This window comes from Phlebotomus papatasi, chromosome 3 (genome assembly GCF_024763615.1).
Source record: "Phlebotomus papatasi isolate M1 chromosome 3, Ppap_2.1, whole genome shotgun sequence".
NCBI lineage: Eukaryota > Metazoa > Arthropoda > Insecta > Diptera > Psychodidae > Phlebotomus > Phlebotomus papatasi.
The window spans coordinates 18,714,841-18,740,228 of NC_077224.1; the positions used below are offsets into that span (position 1 = coordinate 18,714,841).

The 25,388-nt window shown below is 34.0% G+C and overlaps 1 protein-coding gene across 1 annotated transcript in view; it reads right to left on the reverse strand.

The window, feature by feature from the left end:
• Positions 1 to 2,523: 2,523 nt before the first annotated feature.
• The window catches only part of LOC129806819 (carbonic anhydrase 13), a 28,456-nt gene continuing 5,591 nt past the window's right edge, over positions 2,524 to 25,388 (reverse strand). The window contains exons 2-4 of the mRNA XM_055855595.1: positions 8,589 to 9,004; positions 3,379 to 3,450; positions 2,524 to 3,309 (exon numbers count right to left, since the gene is read on the reverse strand). Coding sequence (XP_055711570.1) covers positions 3,001 to 3,309; positions 3,379 to 3,450; positions 8,589 to 9,004 — 797 coding nt within the window. The 3' untranslated portion in view covers positions 2,524 to 3,000. The remainder of the gene's footprint in view (positions 3,310 to 3,378; positions 3,451 to 8,588; positions 9,005 to 25,388) is intronic.

A 25,388-nucleotide genomic window follows, 5' to 3' on the forward strand; every position in this document is an offset into this window, starting at 1 on the left:
TTTTCACAGACACGCATAACCTCAATGTTAAAGTGACATTTCTGCGGAGTGCTTCACTGCTGACTTCACGATGCAACTTTTTGAATTTACCGTCCATTTTTTGGCGCTTTTTCTTCTGGAAAAATCGAGAAAAATACATGCAGGAACAGAGAGCAGTGAAAATGCTGAAATCTTTATGGCAGGAAATGAATTTTGTCTGAGAAAAGCCTGCTTCGATAGGCCATAGACAATGTAGCAAAAAACAGGGAAGTTTAATTTCGTGCAAATCACAAGTCCCAGAAAGGATTTCTCATGCTTTCAAGAGGGAAAACCCTGGAAATCCCCTTCCGGAAGTGGATTTTATAAGTGAAAATCCTTCTTGGAAAACTAATAAAGCTACTGGAGAGGTATTTTGAGGATAGTTTCTCCAGAAGCTGCAATGAAATGGCAGTTTTATTTTGCCAATTCCAGGGAAGGTTTCTCATGCTTTTAGGAGGGAAAACGCCTAGAAATCTCCTTCCGGAAGTGGATTTTATGACTGAAAATCCTTGTTGGAAAATTAATAAAGCTACTGGAGAGGTATTTTCGTGGATATTTCCTCCAGAAACTGCAATGAAATAGCAGTTTTATTTCGCTTTATTTCGTAAAAAATCCCAGGAAGGTTTCTCATGCTTTCAGGAGGGAAAACGTTGGAAATTCACAATCCGGGAGTGGATTTTATGACTGAAAATCCTTCTTGGAAAATTAATAAAGCTACTGGAAGATATTTCCGTGGATATTAGCTCCAAAAACTGCATTTAAAAATTAGTTTTATTTTGCCAATCCCAGGGAAGGTTTCTCATGCTTTCAGAAGGGAAAACTCTGGAACTTTACAATCCGGGAGTGGATTTTTCCACTAAAAATGCTTCTTGGAAAACTAATAAAGCTACTGGACAGATATTTCCGTGGATATTTCCTCTAGAAGCTGCAATGAAATAGCAGTTTTATTTCGCTTTTTTTCGCGAAAATCCCAGGAAGGTTTCTCATGCTTTCAGGAGGGAAAACCCTGGAAATCCCCTTCCGGAAGTGGATTTTAAGACTGAAAATCCTTCTTGGAAAATTAATAAAGTTACTGGAGAGGTATTTTGAGGATAGTTTTTTCCAGAAATTGCATTTAAAAATCAATTTTATTTTACAAGTCCCAGGGAAGGTTTCTCATGCTTTTAGGAGGGAAATCTCTGGAAATTCACAATCCGGGATTGAGTATTTTCACTGAAAATGCTTCTTGGAAAATTAATAAAGCCACTGGAGGGAGAGGTATTTTGAGGATATTTTCTTCAGAAGCTGCAATGAAAAGGCAGTTTTATTTCGCTTTATTTCGTAAAAATCCCAGGAAGGCCAGGAAGGTTTCTCATGCTTTCAGGAGGGAAAAGGCCTGGAAATCTTCTTCCGGAAGTGGAATTTATGACTGAAAATCCTTCTTGGAAAACTAATAAAGCTACTGGAGAGGTATTCTGGGGATAGTTTCTCCAGAAACTGCAATAAAAAATCAGTTTTATTTTGCCAATTCCAGGGAAGGTTTCTCATGCTTTTAGGAGGGAAATCTCTGGAAATTCACAATCCGGAAATAAGATTTTCCCACTGAAAAAGCTTCTTTGATAGATATAAAAGCTCCTGGAGAAGTATTTTGAGGATATTTTCTCGAAAAAATGCACTAAAATGGGAATTGTATTTGTCAGGTCCAGGAATGGGCTTCTCATGCTTTCAGGAAGGAAAACTCTGAAAATTACCAATCCGGAAGTGGATTTTATTCCTAAAATTCCTACTGAGGTAGACAATAAAGCGACTTCAGTGTAAATCTTCCAATAAATCCCTCCAGAAATCAGTTCCGGGGAGGTTTCTCAATCCTTTTAAAGAAAACTATTGAAAAATCTTTATCCGGAAGTGCATTTTAGCCCTAAAAACCATCCTCATGTCCCTGTCAAAGCTATTCAGAAGATAATTTTCCAGAAAATCCCACCAGAAGGGCAAATAAATCGATATTTTTCCTGACCAATTTTATTTCTTATCAATTCTAGGAAGGTATTCCCAGACCTTTTTGATGAAAAATACTGGAAAACCCTTGGCCGGAAGTGCATTTTGTTCTTGAGAACCTTCCTCAGATCAATAAGGACCAATAAATCGATATTCTTCCTGATCAAATTTTATTTCCAAATAATTGCGGGAAGGTTTTCTCAAATCTTTTAAAGGAAAAATCCTGAAAAATCTCTGTCCGGAAGTGGATTTCTTCCCTCAAAACCTTCCTCAGATCTCTATCAAAACTAGTTAGGAGACAAATCCCTGAAAAGTCCGCCCAGAGGGATAAATAAATTGACATTTTGCTGGATCACTCTCATTTCCCATCAATTCCGGGAAGGTTTTCTCGATCCTTTTTAGGGAAAAATCCTCAAAAATCTCTGTCCGGAAGTGGATTTTTTCCCTCAAAACCTTCCTCAGATCTCTATCAAAGCTATTTAGAGGACAATTCCCTGGAAAATCCCCCTAGAAACCCCAATAAAAACACCCTTTTAGATCACAGTTTTATTTTCTACTCAAAAAACATTTTCAACTTTCACATGATAAAATTTTCTCAAGGTTAGTTAAAACCCTTAAAAAAATGGTAAATAAATTTTCCACCAACACCAATTATACAGTATATAACTTGCAGTAAATTAAAAGTGAAATACAAAAGGGTCAGGAGATGCAAGAGCATCTGGTGCCCCATTTAGAACATTTTCAGTGGTACAATTTAACTAAGTCTATTCACTAAATTTAGGCACTTCTAAAGGCTTTTTCGATTAAAACAGAATATCTCTTGTGCAGTTCCTCCTCCTCCTTCAGACATCCTCCAAATCCGGAGAATGTGCTTCATCTACTTCCTGGACAAAAAAAATACAGCTTCAACATTAGTAAAAGTTTCGAGAAAGCACTCTTTCTAGCTATGGCTTTTTTGTTTTGAGCATGATCTCATCCCCTTTTCAGGATGACTCTCTCCTTCCCTTTTCAGTGGCCACCGACTTCTCGCAGTTCTCTGTTGCCCATCGGCAGCGGTGGACGGTAGTTATTCATCACGAGACCGTCTGAGAAGGAAGAAGCCGGATCCCCTCGTGGAGTATCTTCGCAGACATCGTGGCACCGTAGCTTCCGGAAGGCATTCAATTGCTCCTCAGACACCTCAATGGGCTCCTTGAAAATGATCCAAATCACCGATTCTGAGCACGGAGGAGTCGTGAGGGAGCCCAAGTAAGTCCAGTAGGCTCGAGAAGTGGGCGGCAGAAGAGTTCCCGGATCCAATGGAGTGGGCAGGGTCACCTAAAAATCATTCTCTCTCAATAAAAACTTCTTTCCAAAAAAAGCTACTTTTTGTCATTGTCTTCTTACTCTGTCGCCTTTGTGTGTGATGAAGGGCATTAGCTGCACGATTTTGTCCAGATTCGCATGATGCTTCCCAGGCTGCAAGAGAAAGAAACCATTCATTAACCCTCTGTCCTCACTGCAATCTCCAAGAAATTAAACAAGGTCGAAAAATTCTCTGTGGACATTGGTAAACCGGAGGGATTCCCAGAAAAGAGATAAAGAAATATGAGGAGAGATGATGAATGCATTTTTTTGTCAAAGAACCCAAAGAATGAAGAGAGATAAGCTGGAATTCTTTACAAGGTGATCTTCCTGACCCTTGAAATATCGTCAAGTCTGCAAAAATTCAGAGAGTTGCTCTTCATGGTGAGTGCAGGAGCTGTAAATCTTTGATCCTCAACAGCTCCGGCCAGAAACCATATACACACTTATGATACCTTCCGATTGAAAGGCCTACAGGTCAGGTACAACATACTAAAATTTAATAAAAACCTATGAAGTAGTTTTCGAAATATTCGAAAACAAAGTTTGAAGTCAAAGTCATTATAAATTCCACAAAAAGCGCTCAATTATAGAGAATCATGATAAAATAAGAAGAAATAAAGCGAATTTTTGCAAATTTGCTTCATAATTAAACGTGAAAATTGTCAACAAAATTTTTCACCCGATTGAAAAAGAGCCGATTGAGCGAGAGTCTACTGTATTCTGAAGTTTTGTAGAATTTCACAAGACCTTTCATTTGAGCCCAAAATGATTGAATTCTGGCCATTAGAACGAGAGTAATGATCATTAGAATTTTTATTTTCGAATACCCTTTATTGGATCAGAAGGGGAATTCTGTAACAATATGACAATGTCATATGACAAATATTTGTATTGAAGAAAAGAGCAGGAAAGCATTAAAGACCAGTTAGCATAGAATGGCCATTGCAAGGAGCTCTATGAAGCTTTTAGTAAATGATAAGTATAAGTCAGAATTATGATTAGTTTTTCCTGATTTAGCATATAAAATTTTTTTTTAATCTGTCATATGACATTCTTATACTATTGCTGAATTACCCTACAGGTACGAAAAATCGATGAAAAGGATGAAAAGGTTTAAAACTCAGCTAAAATGTACTACAGTAGACTCTCACTCAATCGGCTCTTTCTCAATCGGGCGACAAATTTTGTTAACAATTTTCACGTTTAATTATAAAGCTAATTCGCTCAAATTCGCTGTAGTTCTTCCTATTTTATCGTGATTCTTTATAATTGAGCGCTTTTTGTGGAATTTACAAAGGCTTTGACGCTTAATTATATCGCTAAACCGGATGACATTTTGCCCCATATTCCCGATTGAGAGAGAGTCTACTGTAAAATTTCATTCAAATTGACAACAAAGCTTTCGAGATACTCGATATAGATTTGTAAAAACAGGGGCGGAATGATAACTTTTCGACACTATCGAATCGATAGTATCGATAAATCTATATCTGTTAGATTAAGTGAATGTCGAGTTTCTACGCATTATTGGGCCATTGATTGTGACATTATTAAAAGAATGAGACTGTTGATTAATATCTATATTAATTACAGGAAGTCCTGCTATCGTTTAAATTTTGCAGAATCGACAGTCGATAGTATCGAAAATAAGTTATCATGTCACCGCAGATTTCTCGTTTTTAGCACCCCTTTAGACACAAAGTTCAGATGTTTTCAGAAGTTCTATCGTTTTACGATACCTTTAATTTGGTCGGGAAGAATGATCATTTGAATTTTAATTTTTAATTGGCAGAGAAATGCGATCTATCGTTGATAAAGGTTTGGAGACATTCGATATCGAATTTTTGAAAATGGATTCTTCTATCACAGAGCCCCTGGCGGTGATTCCACGAAATTATGATCTTCTGAAGCAGAGGTTTGAAAGGATTTTGAAAGGAGATTTAAGATATATGAATTATAAAAAAAACATGGTAAATTTAAAATAGAGAATTCCGGGAGGTTAAGTTATTTTACATAACCTCAAATTCCAAGAATGATTTCTTTACCAAATAAGAAGGATCATTGGCCAATATCTCTCCATGGCTCATTGATTTTGTGGCACATTCCCCTATTTGTCATATCAAATCAAGAGATCAAGTTAAATAGTTTTAGGTTATGTTAAACATATCCTCAAAAATACAACATTTAATATGTATATTGTAGACCAACCACTAATTCAGTCTTGTACAGAACTTTTAGATTAATCATTTAATCAAGAATAAAACAACCCTGATCAAAAAAATACTTTGAGTACTAAATGTTTCACATCCAAACCTCTGAAATTATATCAGACCCCCTTCAAAAATTGTTCAAAAGTATCTGAAATTTTGAAATAAAAACATTGTAATTTTTTTTAAAGTAGAAAAGAACTAGAAAAGGATGGTATTGAAAATTTCCTATTGGACCTTATTCTCGGATTCCGCTAGCGAAGTTAGGTTATGTTTACATCCATTTCACGTAACCTAAAAAATCTTAGAGGCATTTTGAGGCTTAAGAATGCTAGCATTTGTTGTGTGGAAACAAATTTTATCACAAATTGTTTTATTTAAGAGACAAATAAAGCGATTTGAGACACTTTTGTTCTATTTTAAAGTTCTTACTGGGCTTTATTCTCTTATTGCTCTAATAGGTTACAGTAGACTCTCGCAAATTCGGCTCTTTTAAGATCGGGCTACTTTTTAATTCGGGCAGCGGTTACATTTGAAAAAAGTTTGTTGTCATTTTTCAAGTTTGATTATTATTATCAAATGAATCAAAATATGCTCAAATTTAGCATGGTTTGTCTTAGTTTAGATGTGATTTTGCATTATTGAGGGATTTTCATGCAATTTACGATATATATCAGTGTGTAAACTCAATATCTATATGCACATGTCGCCCGAATTTCTGTCTAATTCGGCTGACATTTCGGTCCTATATGCCCGAATTTGAGAGAGTCTACTGTATTTTGAGTATATTTAGGTTATATTGAGCGTAACCTTAAAAATTCAAAATATATTTAGTCTGCTGTGTAGAGGATTTTCATGAGCAATAATTTAAGACTCAATTTAAATTTTATTTGTATCAAATTTTAGCCTCAAAAACGTAAATTATACATAAAAAAGAACACTTAATTAAATGAAAAAAAAAATCAAAATAATTTTGTTTGTCTCTCATAAAGACAAATTTGTCAGAATAATTTTTAACGTTCGGAGAATTCTTAAGCTTCTCATTGTACAACATTTCAAGGTTATGCTCAAAATATCCTGGTACTGAATTTTAGTTTCTTAGCTGAATATAAAGAGGGAAATTAAGCCAGAGCTGACTTTAAATGACTTGTTGGTTTAATGAGATTATTGAAATTATCATATCTTTTTTTTAAGATTAGGTTATAATCATACATAACCCCAAATTATAAAGGAATTATTGGAAGAATTTATCCTAAAGAGAAGATCTTTTTTTGCATGATTAAAGCAGTCATAACCTCAAATACTATTATAACCTCTTTAAGATTACCAGGCCGAGTGATTTCCAGTAGGGAATTCCAAACTTTTCTCATGGCAACTGAAATACAGTAGAGTTCCTCAAATTTGAACAACATTTTCAAAAACGTAACGAATTCATGTGAAATGCACTTTACCTAAATTAAGAAAAATATCTTTAGAAAATATATCAATTTAATTTATTGTGAAATAAATGGAATTTGTTGCGGAAGTTAATATAATACGATAATATTGAGGAAATATCAGAGATAAATTGTTCTAATTCAGACTCCACCCAAAACTTTCTTCACATAACCTCAAATTTTACATTTTGAGTTTAACCATCGGTTGTTCAAATTTGAGGAACTCGACTGTAGCTCAAAATATTCCAAAAGCGTGACAGAAATAATCTTTTCAAATAATCTTATCGAGGTCAAGTAAACAAAACCTCACTTTTTTCCTTTTAAAGTTTGTATCATACCAATTTTGAAGGTTATGTTCAGCATATCCTTAGATTTCTAACTTATTCCCTGGGAATAAATCAAGAAATTAATCCTTACAAGAAGATCAGTTTTTGCAAGGTTAAGTCATTCATAACCTCAAATTCTTTCATAACCCCTTTAAGGGAATCAGTCCTATTAATAATTTGTTCAAGACAACCTCGCTTTTTTAACAGATTTCTTAGGAATTATTAAAAGAATTAAGCATTACGAGAGGATCTTTTAGCGAGGTTAGGTGACTCATAACCTAAAATTCCTTCATACCCAATTCTTCTCATTCTTCTCATAACACAAAAATTTCTCATTGCAACAGAAATCTCTTAAAGTTTCTCAAAAGCGTGACTACTGCTTAAGCAACAACTTTCCCCAATAATTTTATCGAGGTCAAGTAAACAAAACCTCACTTTTTTCCTTTTAAAGTTTGAATCATACTAATTTAAAAGGTTATGTTCAGCCTATCCTTAGATTTCTAACTTATTTCTTGGGAATAAAGAAATTAATCCTAAGATCATTTTTTGCAAAGTTAAGTCATTCATAACCTCAAATTCTTTCATAACCTCTTTCAGGGAATCAGTCCTATTAATGGTTTTGTTCAAGATAACCTTACTTTTTTAACAGATTTCTTAGGAATTATTAAAAGAATGAAGCTTAAAGACATGATCTTTTTTTCAAGGTTAGGTCATTCATAACCTCAAATTCTTTCATAACCTCTTTAAGGGAATCAGTCCTATTAATGATTTTGTTCAAGATAACTTCACTTTTTTAACAGATTTCTTAGGAATTATTAAAAGAATGAAGCTTAAAGACACGATCTTTTTTTCAAGGTTAGGTGACTCATAACCTCAAATTCCTTCATAACCTCTTTAAGAGAATCAATCCCATTAATCTCGGGCATTAATAGGGAAACATAAAAATTTCTCATGGCAACTGAAATCTCTCAGAGCATCCCAAAAGCGTGACTGTTGCATCAGGAAGAACCTTTCCAAATAATCTTATCAAGTTCAAGTAAAATGTTCCCACTGAATCATATCACTTTAGCCCCTCCCAATTTCTCAAGTCAGCCGAGAAACTGGCTGAAAAACGTGTTAGTTGTTTTTTTTTTTTGCTAAAAAATTACACAACGAAGGACGGGGTATTATCATTTTCTCTCAAGTTCATGCCATGGACTGTTTTATTAATAGGCCGTTGAGGGGAAATTGCGATAATGCACGGAAAAAATTTTGGATGAGGTCAGCGAAATTTGACTTACTTTGAGAAAGACGCCCAGAACAGCCAGACCATCGGGCTGTTTGGCTGCTTCGCCGAAGGAGGGATATTTTGTGGAATTCCAGTGGACCAGATGCAACTCCCCGGAGTAGGAGACTCCATCGACTGTGTGCTCTGATCCTTTGTTGTTGGAGCATCCCCAGTGACAGTGGAACTGCTCCAGAAGGTATTTGTCCGTGCCCAGAGGTCCTCCAGTCAATTCTGATCCCTTCCCATTGACATCTACGCGCCAGCAGTAGCCAGGATTGACCAGGCTTCGGGTATTGTCCGGAACGTACTTCCATCGAAGTGGCTGAGATTTCAGGTCACTGTCCTGCTTACTGGCTGTTGTTGTGATATTGATGGGCGACTGACGATGGCCAGATGCCGAAGGGAACCACTCTGGCCACTTCTGTGGACCTACAAGAGACACATTGATCCCAGAAATTGAGCTTCAGATAAATTTCCGGAACACCCATAAATTAACTTCAATTTGTCGTAACAGTTTCATCAGGGTTAATTTGGACAATTGTTCTCGCAAGCTAAATAGCCTACATATTTAACCATTTCCTCACTCCTCCTCCTCCTCCTCCCCATCACAAGATCACAAGTGCATCAATTGTGAATGGCATGTGGAATAAAATTTGCAGTATGCAAATTTATGCCAATTCTCTCTCTTCTCATGGAAGGAACTCACAAATAAGACCAAAGCACAATATTTGCTTGATTTGGAATTGGAGAGAAAATGCGCGTAATTGTTTATGAGACTTCAGGCACTTAATTCGGCATAAATCACACTCAATAAAAATCCAGTTGAGAAAAATTGCTCCTAATCACAAATGGGCAAAAGATTTCAATTCATCAGCAATTAGCATAACTTAGATGGGGAGCATCTATGTAGGAGGCCTCTCCCAATGACTCACAAATAATAAATATTTTGTCAGTTTTTCAGTGAACATTTTGTTTTAATAAAACGAATAAAGTTAATTTGCATTTTTATTTATTTTCCCCATTCTCCCCAATGAGCAAATTATTGAAGTAAACAGACATTCAATTGAGAAGCCATTCCGAATAATAGATATTTTTTAATTAAAGAGTTTAACAGAAATGGGAGAGTAAGACACTTTTGGCTATTTTAAAAACTAAAATTAAATTTTTATTTTCTTTTGAAACAGTGTTCTTGAAAGAATATTTCAGAGACACAGAGATTTGACAATTTTGTATTTGGTTTATAGCGGCCACCGCTGTCTTAGCATTGGAGATCAATCTCTTTCTGAGATTGTATGAGCTTTCTGCACCATTCAAAAAGATATTACAAAAAATAAGCAAAAAACGCGAACAAAAAAGAAAAGAAATATCTAGATTACCTAGATCAAAAATTATCTAGAAATTTATGAAAATTATTTTTGAAAAATCATTATCCTTGAAAATTTAAAATTATCCAAAAGCCCTGACATTACTGAAAAACTTAGAACTGTAAGCTTTTATTGTACATTTAGAAAAGCAACGTATCTTAAATCCTTTCCTCGTAATATCAACTATACTAAGGGCTAATATAATATTATTTTTTAATTCTTTATTTTTGGCAAAAAAAAAAGAAAAAAAGGGACAGATAATCCTAACCGGCTTATGTAGGTGAGATTCTTAACGTGAGCTAACTCGGAGTGCATGCAAATTCGATTTAGAGCTGAAGTTGGGAGACGCCATTCAGTAATCTTGAATCAAATTCGTGAAATTATGCAAATTTTGTATTTAAACCAAAATATCAAGGATTTGGATGAACTGGCAGAAAAGTGATATATGGGTGAAATGTAGACCAGAATGTTCTCTATAATTTTCCCATAGAACATGATCTCATCGATTACTCAGAAGCCAAGATAAGCGAGGTTTTTTGTTTCTTAACTCGTTTTTTCATCCAGAGTGCCCCAAGTAGTCATTTGTTGAGCTTCAACTATTTCAAAGAATTGTTGTATTTTGTGGGACTTTCCATTTAAAACCCTATTTTAAGTGTCTTGGTGGAGTAGATGCAGTCAAATTGGCATCTGAGTGATTTCAAAGCGTTTTTATGGGAAAAATCATTTTTTTCACACTTAAACGGCAAAATCGGAGTGATAGCGTAGTCTGATCGGAAAATGATGTATGGACGAAATGTAGAGACAAATGTCCTCTACAATTATGTCGAAGTAATCATCAAAATCGGTTTAGCGACAGTCGAGATAATTGAGGTTATGTGATATAGAAATTGGTTTTTCGACTGTGGCGCCCCTGGTGTTGGTCCCACGAAGTTCAAATATTCTAGAAAGTTGTAGCATTTGGTGAGATCTTTCGTTTAAACCCTCACTCATCAAAATAGGTCACATAGAACCGGAGATATGATTTTTTGAATTTTGTGAACTTTGACCCCTCATATCTCCGGTTCTGTTTTAACCACAGCGCGCATACGCACCATTTTGGAAACGTCCTAGACTGGACTACAACATACTAAAATTTCATTAACTTGCACAATGCCGTTTTTGAGAAAAGTGACTTTGAATTTCGATGAATTTTGACGCTATCACAGCGCCACCTGTGGTGAATTTTTGAACTTCCATCTGAAAGTGCTCATCGAGACGAAACCAAAAAGGTAAAATTTAGGTCGCTATGTTAGTTAGAACCGGAGATAGAGGCCGGTCAATGTTCGAACTTTGACCCCTTATAGCTCGGGTCAGGGGTTATGGATCGACTTAAGGTTTTTTTTGTTTGATAGGTATAATCAACGGCTACAACATACTAAAATTTCAGCCCGATGCACAATGGAATTTTTGAGTTATTTAACTTATAAGATTTAAAAATTTTCTTTTTAATAATAGCGCCCCTAGCGGTGGTTTTATGAACTTGCCATGTTAGAAGGGGAAGTGGCATTTCACGAGAGCTTTCCAAAAAGCCCTCACTTTTTAAATTCTGACAATTAGAACCGGAGTTATGGCCATTTTAAGAAATTTTTTTTTGACCCTTATAGCTCGGGTCAGGGGGGTCGGGGGACCTTAAGTTTGGTATTGATGGAAAGCTCTAAGGCCCAGCTATAACATACTAAAATTTGAGCCCGCTCGATACCATAGGGGCGGAGCTATTGAGAAAACAAAAAAAGGGGGGTCTTCAAAATGGCGGAAGGAGGGGTGGGGGGTGGGGAGTCAATACACCAAGTTGCAATTTTCACCCGATATATAACCTTTGCCGAAAACCGCAAGTCAATATCTTTTTTAGTTTAGGAGCTATTAAGCTCCAAAGAGCGGCCGGCCGGCCGGGAACGTAAATTAGCCACATATATATTCGTGATCAGGGGGTGAATTCTCTAACTTTGTGAGAACGTGAGAAGTGCTAAAAATGAGAAAATACCGAAACTTGTCACTAAGTGTGATTCTCTATGCCCATTTTTGTGAGACTTGTCACGATATTTTCGTGACACTTCTCGCGCGATGATGGTTCGGTGACTCGGAGAAAATTATGGGAAATGTGGCTGAATCGATAGATTTGGAAGGATGTTTAGGGGTCTGTGAACACAATAATGATAAGGAGCAACTAATTTTTCACCTGTTTGATCTCAGGTATCAATAAAAATTCATTCTGTACGGATGAAATACTTCACTACTTTCTCAGGAACTGAGCCACAAAAAAAAAACAAAACTTGTTAACACTAAAGTTACAAAGTCACTAAACTAAAAGAAACCACATATCTCACTCGACATTCTAATTCTAATAATTGTTTTTCTTACTTTATTCGCGAAATTATAAAACTCACTTTAGACACAAATACGTTGACGTTGACACATCACTTTGGCATACATCCTCAGAGGAAGAAAATCTTCGCCTGCGGGCTGGTTCAAAATTTAGAGCAAAATAAGTACTAAAATCGGTACTAAAAGGTTGCCCTCCACTCCTGTCAAAAAGTCGCGGGAAAATTGTCACTAACTTCTCACTCAAGCATACAGAATCATAAAATATGAGAAAGTGAGAACAAAGTGGTCGAATTTTTTCGTGAGTCTGTCACTGGTGACCAACTCACCAAAATTAGAGAATTTACCCCCAGGAAGTGCTGAAACACATTTTGGCCAAGTTTGAGGTCGATCGGACGACATGAGATTTTGTTAGGATTATAGTAGGTGAGATTGTTAAGAATCTCACCTAATATCTAGATTACCTAGATCAAAAATTTTCTAGAAATTTATGAAAATTATTTTTGAAAAATCATTATCCTTGAAAATTTAAAATTATCCAAAAGCCCTGACATTACTGAAGAACTTAGAACTGTAAGCATTTATTGTACATTTAGAAAAGCAACGTATCTTAAATCCTTTCCTCGTAACATCAACTATACTAAGGGCTAATATATTTTTTTTTAATTCTTTATTTTTGACAAAAAAAAAAAGAAAAAAATAAGTAAAATCTATTCGTAATGGCGAATTCTCTCCAAGGGTTGCCCGATTGAAGGAAGAAAAATTCTACAAAATGAATAGAAATCCAGCAAAAATCTGCCAAATACATAGTTGTCAAAAATTACTTTGGAGATTTCTAATTTGTTGATTTTCTAAGTGACTTATAAATAAATAAGAAGAAGAAAATAAGAAAATAAAGAAGAAAGAATAAATCAAAATTACAGTAGACTCTCGCTCAATCGGCTCTTTTTCAATTGGGCGAAAAATTTTGTTGACAATTTTCAAGTTTAATTATGAAGCTAATTTGCTCAAATTCGCTGTAGTTCCTCTTATTTTATCGTAATTCTTTATAATTGAGCGCTTTTTGTGGAATGTACAAAGGCTTTGACGCCCAAATCTATCGATAAACCGGATGACATTTTGCCCAAAATGCCCAATTGAGAGAGAGTCTACTGTAGTCGTAATGAAGAATATTATGGTTCAAGATCAGATTAAGATCGGAATTATTCGGATTACATCTTGACAGTTTTATTTAAAATGAATAGTTCATTTTGTAAAAAAAAACTTGATTAATTTGTGAAGTTTTTGCTTAATAAAAGAATTATTAAAAAAAAATTATCTAGTAACGTATTTTAAGTTAATCCTTCTTTAAAAAGAAATCATCTAAATCCTACAAAAAATCTTATTTTTGAGAATTGAAAAAAAATTATCCGAATAATGAAGTAAACTGTCATTTTGTCTCCAAATTATTCGAATAAGAAAACAGGAACTGTATAAGTTTCCACAATTTTTATTTGTATTATCTTAATTTGCTCATTTAGGGGAAGTGTACAAGATTTACTCAACTTGTTTTGCAACTTTTAATTTTTGTTAAAAGGATTATATAAACTCTACACAAGTCTACAAAGTCTGCAAATATTTAAAACATTTGGCAAAAGTCACGAAAAATATTTTCCTACCATTATGATGATTACCAGATTGTATTTTTAACAAATGGAAATAACAAGAAATAGTAAAAAAAAACCAAAGTTTTCTAAAAGTCTACAAAGAAGACTTATCTCCAAATATTTCAAACTTTTTTCTAGGTGGAAAAAAAATTCTTTTGCAGTAATCTCACACAATATTGCAAATATTCGTTTAACGTTCAAAAAATTACTGTTAAAGCAATTTTTAAAATGTCTACAAAAATCCTCTAATCTCAATGTTTAAAAAATATCGATGATGAACTTTTATTTCTTATTTTAAAAGCCCAAAAATTTCCGCAATATTTGAACGGAAGAATATTAATCGTGTTTTCTAGTTGAGAATCAAAATTAGAACGTCTACAAAAAATAATACTCTACAAGAACCTCGAATCCTTTCCCAGGAATAAAAGATAAATCATTCAAAATCTTTGGATTTTATTAAGTCATGGTTTTTATCAAAACTTTAAAGAAAATTATCACAAACATGCAGCAAGTCTACAATAATACGAAGCTCCAAATATTTCAGATTCGCATTTAAAAAAAAGTCTCCAAAAAGCTCTATCTAATAAGAATATTATATTAATTGTCTCTCAAAATTTAAGTAGTTTTAGAAAGTCTACAAAATTGTAGTTTAGAAATATTTCATGTGTGTTTTTTTTTTTTCAAAGTACGAGAGGGATCGAATAATGCTTTATATTTCGAGACTGTAAGAGTGATTTACATTTAAAAACACATAGAATACCGGCTGTCTTAGTAAAGTTTCAAAATATTCAAAAGTCTACAAATAAAGACTACACTCTAAATAACTCAAATTAAAAAACGACAAGAAGAAAATATTATATTTTTAGTTTTTTTTTCAGCCAGTGAATGTTTGATTGATTTATTCAGCTAGTAATTCCTACGGAAGGACTATAAACCTTTCACAAGTACAAGCCTACAAACTCTACAAATGTTTTAGACACGTTTAAAATCTAAAAAGCATATTAAACTTTTACAATATTTTAATAATTAAGCTATTTTTTAACGTTCCATGGAAAACAGAATAATTTTGCATAAACAGAAATCTTACAAAAATCTACAAAAAATAATATTCTCTGTAAATAATTCAAGATTAAAAGAGAAATAATTTAAAATCTTCAAATTCTATTAATTCCAGATTTTCTTACCCCATATAAAAAATAATATGCAGAAACTCGTCAGAAATTATCATTAAGAGTTTTAAAGAGTCTCCAAATGACTCAACAAAATTTGGAATTCTATTGCAATAAATAATTCTATTTTAAGACTCTTATTAGATGCTAAAACTTGAAAAATTTTCTAATAATGTTTATTATTTCTCGAAATAGTAAGATATTTAAAAGTCTCCAAAATGCTGATCTCTTACTTTTTTTATGAATTTTTAAAAAAGTCCATGATTTTAAGAATAATGTAAATTCGAAATGAAATAAAAAAAATCGTCTGTCTTCGCAAAAGTTGTTAAATTTTCAAATGTCTACAAATAAACTCTACTCTCCAAATAATTCAGATTAACAACGAAATAGAAGTCTACACATCTTAAAAAGGACATTTAATTCTGTACATGAAATTTTTATTATTGACTGTAAATATTTAGCGTATTTAGCTTTAATTTTCCTTTTTAAAAGAACTTTGTAAATTTTTTGACATTATACTTGACGGAGGGAGGGGGAAGTCTCCACTTGCCATTCTGATTAACACATGTGTGTGAAAGTATTGATTTTATGAAATATTTTCATGAAATAATGGTTCCAAAATCACCATTCAGAAAAATGTCATAAAAGATAAATGTCTCCAAAATCTTTTAGACTTTCACAGTTAAAGATTATTTATGAAAGAATACCTAATTTTAAATAGGTGAGTGAAATAAAGTTCTTTTATAATTTTTTTATCTGTTTGAAAAATACCACTTATTTCAAGCAATTTCCGCAAAATGACATTTACAATCATTGAATCATTATCAATCTGGGAATTAAATCGTTGTTCTTATTTGCACTCTCACACTTCAGTAAACATTTTATGTGGAATTCCTGTGAAAACTCCCGCACATTTCACGCCTCATTCTAAAATTTCAAATGTACTTTGTTGCCTACAACAAAAGCTACAAAACAGCATGACGAAAATAGATGAAGATATTTTAACGCATTCATCAAATAAAAATGTTCACAAAGCATTAAAAAAAACATCCAAATGTCCATCATGTGCCTCGTCAAAAAAAGAAGCGTCTTCTATCAAATCTGAGAATTCGATCAACTTCGATTGCAATCGGAAAATGATGAATTGTAGATAATTGATTGGGTATTGATAGCAAATTAATAGGGAATTGCACTTAAAGAGCATTTTGCGAATTTAATGAAAATAAAAAAATTGAGGAGTCTTTTATCAAAATCACTTTTCTGACTAATTCCGTTCTCAATGGCTGTGATTGATGGCATTAGGAATTTATTTGATTAGAATTTACGACTGTCTTAACTGACCTCTGGTCAGAACTATTGAGACAATGTTACGTAATATGTCGTAGAGCTCGTAGAGTGATAAATTTCCAGGTGAATTGGTTGATGAAGAGCTGATTGGGGACTTTATCAAATGCCCCCGTGAGACTGAATGGATTGATTTATCGCATTGAACGTGTTAGAAGCCTCAAGTATGATTGATTTAGGGAGAAAACACCTCATTGGCACCAAATGTCTCTTATCATAAATTATCACAAGAGTGTTTATCACGTGTTTCCTGAGCAATAAAACAAAAATGAATACACCACGGTGTCTCAAGAGCATGTGTCTTACGAAAGTGCATCTTATCGCAATGCCTATACACAATGATAAGAAAGGTCTAAATTTAATTCTTCACAAATATTTAGTCATCCACGGGTAAAAGCATGCTTCTTTGCCCCCTTTTATTCAATATTACATTCAATTAATTTACGGAACTACTTATCATTTTGAGTTACATCCGTTTTAGCGCCTGCAATGTAGGCAAAAGTATTTTTTCTCAATTTTTGGCACTAATATGACTGTAACTTAAAATCTACTTAACCGAATTAATTTATAGAAAGAAAAAGGTTAAAGGCCTTCGAATTGTCGACAATTCTCTAAAACACATGAAGTTTGTAAAACCAACACCAGAGGCGCTGTGGTCCCATATAAATATCCGAAGAGAAAATAAAATTTTATTTCAAGAAACTTTAAAGAGATCTGTCTTGAAAATCAAAATGGATTTTCATGTTCTCTTTTTTATTTCTTGCAGAGAATTTTATTAGCTATTATCAGGTTTCTAAACAACTTTTCTGTCGTTTAAATCTCGTTATTGGAGTTCAGACAAGGGGTAAGTCATTTCAGGAAATTTAAGCTAGCCTGGCGAGGAATCCGTGGGAAACCCAGGGAATCCAGGGAACTCATACATTTTTTAAGGAACCCGAGGAACCAATACAATCTTCAGGGAAAATGGAAAACCTATACATTTTTTTTTCTGGAACCTCATGGAGAACTCGAGGAACTCATACATTTTTCAGGGAACTCACTGACAATCCAGTCATTTTTCAGGAATCCCAAGGAACTCAGTGTATTCGGGGGACCCATACATTTGTCAAGAAACCTGGGGGCCCCATGCATTTTTCAGGGAACTCATACATTTGTCAGGACAGCCAGGGAAGCCATGCAGTTTTCAGGGAACCTGGCAAACCTATATGTTTTTCAAGAAACCCGAGGATCTTAGGGAATTCGAGGACCCACATTATTTTTCAGGGACCCGGGGAATCCATAGAGTTTTCAGAGAGCCCGGGGAACTAAGGGAATTTGGGGGACCCATACATTTGTCAAGAAACCTGGGGACTCCATGCATTTTTCAGGGGACTCACTGGGAACTCATACATTTTTCAGGGAACCTGGGAGACCCATATGTTTTTCAAGAACCCCGAGGATCTCAGGAAATTCGAGGACTCATATAATTTTTCAGGGACCCAGGGAACCCATACAGTTTTCAGAGAACCCGAGGAACTTGTGCAATTCGAGGGACCCATACATTTGTCAAGAAACCTGGGGACCCCATGCATTTTTTAGGGGACTCACTGGGAACCCATACATTTTTCAGGGAACCTGGGGGACCCATATGTTTTTCAAGAAACCCGAAGATCTCAGGGAATTCGAAGATCCATACAATTTTTCAGAGACCCGGGGAATCCATACAGTTTTCAGAGAACCCGAGGAATTCAGGGAATTCGGGGGACCCATATATTTGCCAGGAAAACCCTGGGAACCCATATAATTTTTCTGGGAACTAGAAGGACCCATACATTTGTCAAGAAACCCGGGGAACCCATACATTTTTCAGGGAACTTGAAGAACTCATACGTTTTTCAAGAAACCCGAGGAACTCTGGGAATTCGGGGGACCCATACATTTTTCAGGGAACCTAGAGAACCCATATGTTTTCCAAGAAACCCAAGGAACCCAGGGAATTTGAGGAGCCATAACATTTTTCAGGGATTCGGGAAACCCATACAGTTTTCAGAGAATCCGGGGGACTCGGGGAATTCGGGGGACCCATATATTTGCCAGGAAAACCCTGGGAACCCATACAATTTTTCAGGTAACTCAATGGGAATCCATATATTTTTAGGGGAACCTGGGGTATACATATTTTTTTTATGGAACCCGAGGAACTCAGGGAATTCGGGGACCCATACATTTATCAGGAAATCCGGGGAACTTAAACAATTTCTCAGGGAACTTACTAGGAATCCATACATTTTTCAGAGATTCCGAGGAACTCATACATGTATCATTTCGGGGACCCAGAAACTCGAGTTATTCTGATTTTTTTATGAGTTACCTCTTGAGTTCAGAGGAAAATGGAGCACTCGATGAAATAAAAAAAGCTTCACAATTTTTCTTCACTTCAACTTTTCTCCTCATTCTGGTTAAAATTTTGTTAACTTTTTGTTTTTAAAATTATCCAATATTTTCATTAAAATTTCCTAAAAAAGAATGCAATTAGGGTGAAAGGAACGTCTATTGACACTTTAAGAACGCGTGTCAGCACCTATTGACACCCTACTCTGTACCATTTGGGATATGAAATTTGAACATAATTAAAAAACATTAAATAATTTTCAACATTTTTACAAAAGTGTCAATAGGGGTTCCCTGTCAAACAGACGTTCTTCCGACCCTATAGAATATTTTCTTATATGAGAGTACAGCGTCTGTGGTATCTGTTTTACAAACTTAATAATAATAATAATAATAATGCTGGCACAACATTCCATGAAGGAACAAGGCCTTCCCCCAAAGGGATTTCTAGACATGCATTATTATTTTTTCTTGTACGGGATGAGGTTGTCAGTCCCATGCCCGTGAAATCAAGTGCAGTAAAGCTCTCACTGGATGCAATCCGAACACCTTTAACGCCAGAAAAATTCCTGGTGACCTAAAGGGGATTCGAACCCGGGACACTTGCATCATAGAGCGAGTGCTCTACCACTTGACCCATTGAGTGCCCTTTTACAAACTTAACTTATTCTAAAAAATTGTAGCCTATCCGGAGGCCTTCAACTCTTTCTTTATGGAGAAAGAAATCGATTCATCAGAATCTGAGCTATATTTCCCTAAATACCAAAATCCAGAAAATTCAGTTCTGCCTACATTCCAGGCGCAACAGAAAATTTAAATTAAAATAATCGTCATTTTCATGAGTCATTGGACCCAAACTAAAATAGAATTAGCCAAACAAACTAAAACAGAAGAAAAAACAGTGGAAAATTGTCTAAAAGTTTAATTTAAGAGCCAAAATATTGATGAAGACGTCAAATTTGTAAATGCTGAATAAATGTTAGTTAAATTTAAATAGATATAACTGATTATTTGATTAGCTTTATGACGCAATATTTCCCCATACAAGTCAAAAGCACCTTCAGCTGTTGGGATGTTACAAGTAATTCACGCTTTTTAATAGAAAACAAATTTTTTTTTACATCAATTTCCATCAAATGACCTTGCACTGCAGTGTGAACAGATTGAAGTATTTTCATTTTATTTCATTTTGCTTGAGAGAGAAAAATTGTAAAACAAATAGCACCAATTTTCTGCAATAATACAGACTCTTAAATTCGCATTCACGTCAGACAATGCCTCTATCTTGTGAGATAATATAAATTTTCTTGACGATCCTAAATTACACAATAAAAGAAGAAATATTCCCAAATTACGCACAGAGATTCATATACATAATCATGCTATATTCTTTTCATCTCTGACAGAATCTTGTCATCACCAAAATCTCTTCAGAATTGCTTATTTGTTCACCTTTCTGGATTGCGACACACAGAACTTCTAAATTAGCTCCACACTTAATTATTCACCTCTTGGTTATTTATTTAATGATTAACTGATTGATTTATTATGAACTGTTGCAGGAATAATAATTTGCCCAATTGAGCAATTAATATTCCACAAAGTTTATTGCGGTTTGCCTAAAGAGAATCTCTTTTAATTAATATTGGGGAGAATTTCTTATCAAATATTCATTGGTGAATTTATAACGAAAAAATAATTTAAATACAACGCTTAACCAAGTATCCATTATGTGAGGTTATGTTGAACTAACCTCAAAAATGAGAAACATGACTAAAATTGTCGCGTTTCAGGATTTGGGCCTCAAATGTAAAAGTTCTAATAGACTTAATACTTCAGACAATTTGGTATCATTGGCAATCAATAAACCCTAGGCTTTCCGAATCTAGATTTATAGACATATAAATCCAAGTTTTTTGTATTTAAAACACTGATAAATGCGATATTTTAAACGCAACAATGTAAAACTTTTATTAATTCTACATAATTTAAATTTGAAGATAAGAACCACAAGAAATAACAAAATTTTCCAAGTAATTTTATCTGGAAATAGAGGTTATGTTAAGATAATCAGGAAAATTGGAGAAATTGGGCTATTTATCTCTAAATTTTAAGGCATACAGTACAAATGCTAACCTCAGAAAATGGATATTCTTTTGTCACACTTGATTCAATAATTTTAGAATTTGAGGTTATGTTGAAAGAATAGCCAACCTCAGAAACTCATCAGAAATATTAACATTTAAAATTTGAGTGAGAAAGAGAACGAGACATTTATTAAAAATGAAAATAGAATTTAAAAGAAAATTGAGCAACTTATTTTGCATGTTCAACATCAATTGCTAACCTCAAAAACAAAACTAATCAAAATGACTTTTTAAATGTCATAGAGAGGTTATATAGAAATCAAATGAACTGTGCATTTTGTGGTTTAATTCCAATTGAAATGAATGTGTTGTATTTATTTTTTTAATAAAAGAAAAACTTGTCCATTAATATCATTGAAGGGTCAATTATCGTTTTGCAACTAAACAGAAAATTGCTCAAATCAACAAGAGGCACATTGCAAGCATAGGGGGAAGTGGGGCACCTTTGAATTGGGGCAGCTTTGAAATTGAGCTTTTTCCTTCTATTTTTAAATGAAACTGGAACTTATTATGATATAATTTAGTTTTAAAAATAACACAATTTACACATAAGGATAAGTACAAATGTAATTCAGCAATGTGTAATTTTTGTGTACTTCTACACATTAATGTAATTTTTACACAATTGGTCTGACAATCTATGCAAAATGTGTAACAAAATATACAGAACTGTGAAATTTAGTTCCTTATTTTGAATTTCAGTTATATAGTGTACTACTACATAGTTTTAGATATTTCTCTAAAATATATTGTATAACTTTTAAAAAAGGGGCTCAGTCAAAATTCCGAAAGTCGAAATCGCAAAGCCAAAGCCCCGAAAGGAATAAAATCCCCAATAATCCAAAATCCAGAAAAGCCAAAATTTGTGAATATTACTAGCGCTTGTTGGAAGGAAAATTTTCTGTGTTTTTGGGAAATTATTGGTTTTGCCAGTATACACAAGAGGAAATTTCTTGAACTCCGAAAAATCATTAGTTTCATTTCGAAATTCAAATAGATATTTTTTCTGTATCTTAGGAAATTATTAGTTTCACTTGCTGAAATAAAGGGAAATTTTTAGTTTTGGTAAATTTATTTACACTTGCTGAAGGAAAGGGAAATTTTCAGATTTGGGAAATTAGTAGTTTCGTTAAAGTGAAATGTTCTGTTTCGGAAAAAAATATTTTCGCATTTTGGGGCAAAAGGACATTTTCTAGTTTTTGAAAAATTATCAGTCAATCAGAAATTGTCCGAAGAAGGAAAATTTTACTGTTTCGGGAAATTACTAGTTTTGTTTGGGTCCCGGTCAAAATCCCGAAAGCCAAAATCCCGAAAGCCAAAATCTCGAATTCTTAAAAGTGTCATAGCTACTCCCACGATTGCACCCACGCTTTCTGAAGGCAAAGGGAAATCTTCTGTGTCTTGGGAAATTATTCTAAACATTTTCCTCAGTATAATTTCATCCCTTTCAGGATTTTGAACATTCGGGATTTTGGCTTTCGGGATTTTGGCTTTCGGGATTTTGGCCTTTTCGGGATTTTGGCGTTCGGGATTTTGGCTTTCGGGATCTTGGCTTTCGGGATTTTGGCTGCCACCGTTTTGTTTGTAGTGCCAAAGGCAAATTTTCTGAATTTTGGGAAATTATTAGTTCCGCCTTTTGAAGCAAAAGAAAATTTTCTGGATTTTGGGAAATTGTTAGTTCTGTCGTTTGGAACAAAAGGAAATTTTCCTGATTTTGGAAAATTATTAATTCCACCTGTAGAGGCAAAGGAAACCTTTCTGCGTGTTGGAAAATTATTAATTTCGTCTTTTGTGGCAAAAGGAAATTATCTGGGTTTTGTGAAAGTATAGTTTCACCTTTTGGGGCAAAAAGAAATTTTCCCTGTTTTGGGAAATTATTAGTTTCGCATTTTAGGACAAAAGGAAATCCTCTGGGTTTTGGGAAATTATTGATCTCGCTTTCAGAGGCAAAGGGAACTTTTCCGTGTATTGGGAAATTATTAGTTTCGAATTTTAGGGCAAAAGGAAATTTTCTAGTTTTGAAAAATTATCAGTCAATCTGAAATTGTCCAAAGAAGGAAAATAATTTTACTGTTTTAGGAAATTACTAGTTTTGTTTGTAGAGCCAAAGAAAAATCTTCTGGGGTTTGGGAAATTATTAGTTCCGCATTTTGAGGCAAAAGAAAATTTTCTGGGTTTTGGGAAATTGTTACTTCTGTCGTTTGGACAAAAGGAAATTTCTCGGGTTTTGGAAAATTATTAGTTCCGCTTGTAGAGGCAAAGGGAACCTTTCAGTGTGTTGGGAAATTATTAATTTCGCCTTTTGAGGCAAAGGGACATTTTCTAGGTTTTTGACAATATTAATTTCGTTTGTAGAGTCAAAGAGAAATTTTCCGCATTTTGAGAAATTATTACTTTCCTTATAGAAGCAAAGAGAAATTTACTAGGTTTTGGTAAATTATTAGTATCACTTGCTGGAGCTTAGGGAAATTTTCTTGGTTTTGGGAAATTATTAGTTTCACGAGTTTCACATGCTGAAGCAAAGGGAAATTTTCCGTTTTGGGAAATTATTAATTACTCTTTCAGAGACACAGAAAATCTTTTAGTATTTTGGGAAATTATTAGTTTAGCTTTTAGAGGCAAAGGATTTTTTTGTATATGATAAAAGGAAATTATTAGCTCTGCAGGATTTTGGATTTTGGGTTTTTGGCTGCCACCATTCTAAATATAATTATCTATATATAATTGTTGCTGTAATCTTTTTATTTACTGTACGTGGTGTCTTCTGATTGGCTAAAACTCCGAAAGCTTTTAAGTTCCAGCCAATCAGATGACTCGACGGGACGAAGTCTATTAAACCGTTCAATGTAATAAGTTTTAAAATGATTTTTTAAAAGTGTTTTTTTTTGCATTTAAAACGGAAATTAGTTATGGTCATAAATAAACAGATTAACTTTTAGCACAGAAAACCAGACAATTCCCCTTTTTGTTTACTTAACGAGTGACATTTTGCTGTGTCTCCGAGTATTGCAAAAAAAATAACAATAATATAATCGGTATTTCCCATCTTTTTCCCATAACTATTAAAAAGTTTTTTTTGCATTCTTTCCTCTTTCTTTCGTGATTTCGTGACGATCTCTATTTTTCTAGCTTTGGAAATTCTCTCAGACGGTTTCCCATGCACTATTAGATAAAAAAGGTAGTTATTAAATTAGAAAAATTCTATTCTTTTCAGCGGAGGAGAAAATTCTAATAAAAAGCAATTTCTTGTCAACAAGTCAGGTAAAGAAGCATGAATGCTCTCACGTGACGAGTCATATGATTAAGCTTTTTGTGCCATACAAATTCGACAGAGAGAACACACAGAAAAGATACTTTGAATTGAGCCTGAGGCAAAGTCTTTTATATATATCATCTTTTCTTTTTAAGCTGAATTGCTCACTTAAGGCAACCGGTTTAGTGTCTCGTGCGTATAAAAAAGAATCAACCAAGATGCTGGGATCAATTGCAAGACAATACACTGCCGTGACAAAAGCACGAGACAAGAGAAGCACATTTCTCTATTATCTCGTGACTTTGGGTGTTGTATCCATTTTTAGTCGAATGGAAATTCGAGAGGAAATATTTAATGAACAATATTTGCTGAGTTCGTGACACATGTTAAACTGCCTCAGTTATAGAACATCTTTTTGTGAAAAGAAGGTGCGAAAGACATCTGTAAATTGGATTTGCGGCACAAATTAGAACATATTAGCACTATTAGACAGATAGGTGCTTAAAAGGAAACGTGTCAATCACTTTAAAAAAAATTATTACATATTTTTGATTACTAATGGTCCATGACTAAACCCGAGCATATTATCACGTTTAATAATCTCAAGGAAATAAGCAGAAAAAAATTTGACCAAAAAATTAATTTAGCGTAGTATTGCGGCAAAAAAAAATATCATCAACGATAAAAATATCATATGACCAAATTGTGGGTGATAATTGTGAGATTTCACTCCCCTCCTCAAACCCCAGAAGGAAAATTTCACATTTTTCCTCCACTTGAGGAATTTTATGAGTGGAAAAATTTGCACAGTGTTATGCAAAACTCTTCACTTGATTGTCATTTAATATATTTTTTAATTATTGCAGAAATCTTGACATTCACAGTCAAGGTGTCTTAAAAGATTGACGCATGATAATTGAGAAAAAAATTGTAGCAATTGTAAAGATACAGTGGAACAGGGTTTAATAAAAACCAGATAAGTCAATTAATTTATGTTCGTCAACGCAAATGATTGCAGAAGAGAGAGTTTATTGGACTTCTGAAGTATTTTATGGGGGTAAAACCCTAAGAAGCATTTATTAAATCAAAAGATCACTGAATATCTTCTGGGGATTCATAGTAATTGTGTTAATAGGATTAATTTAAAAGGCTCCCACAATTA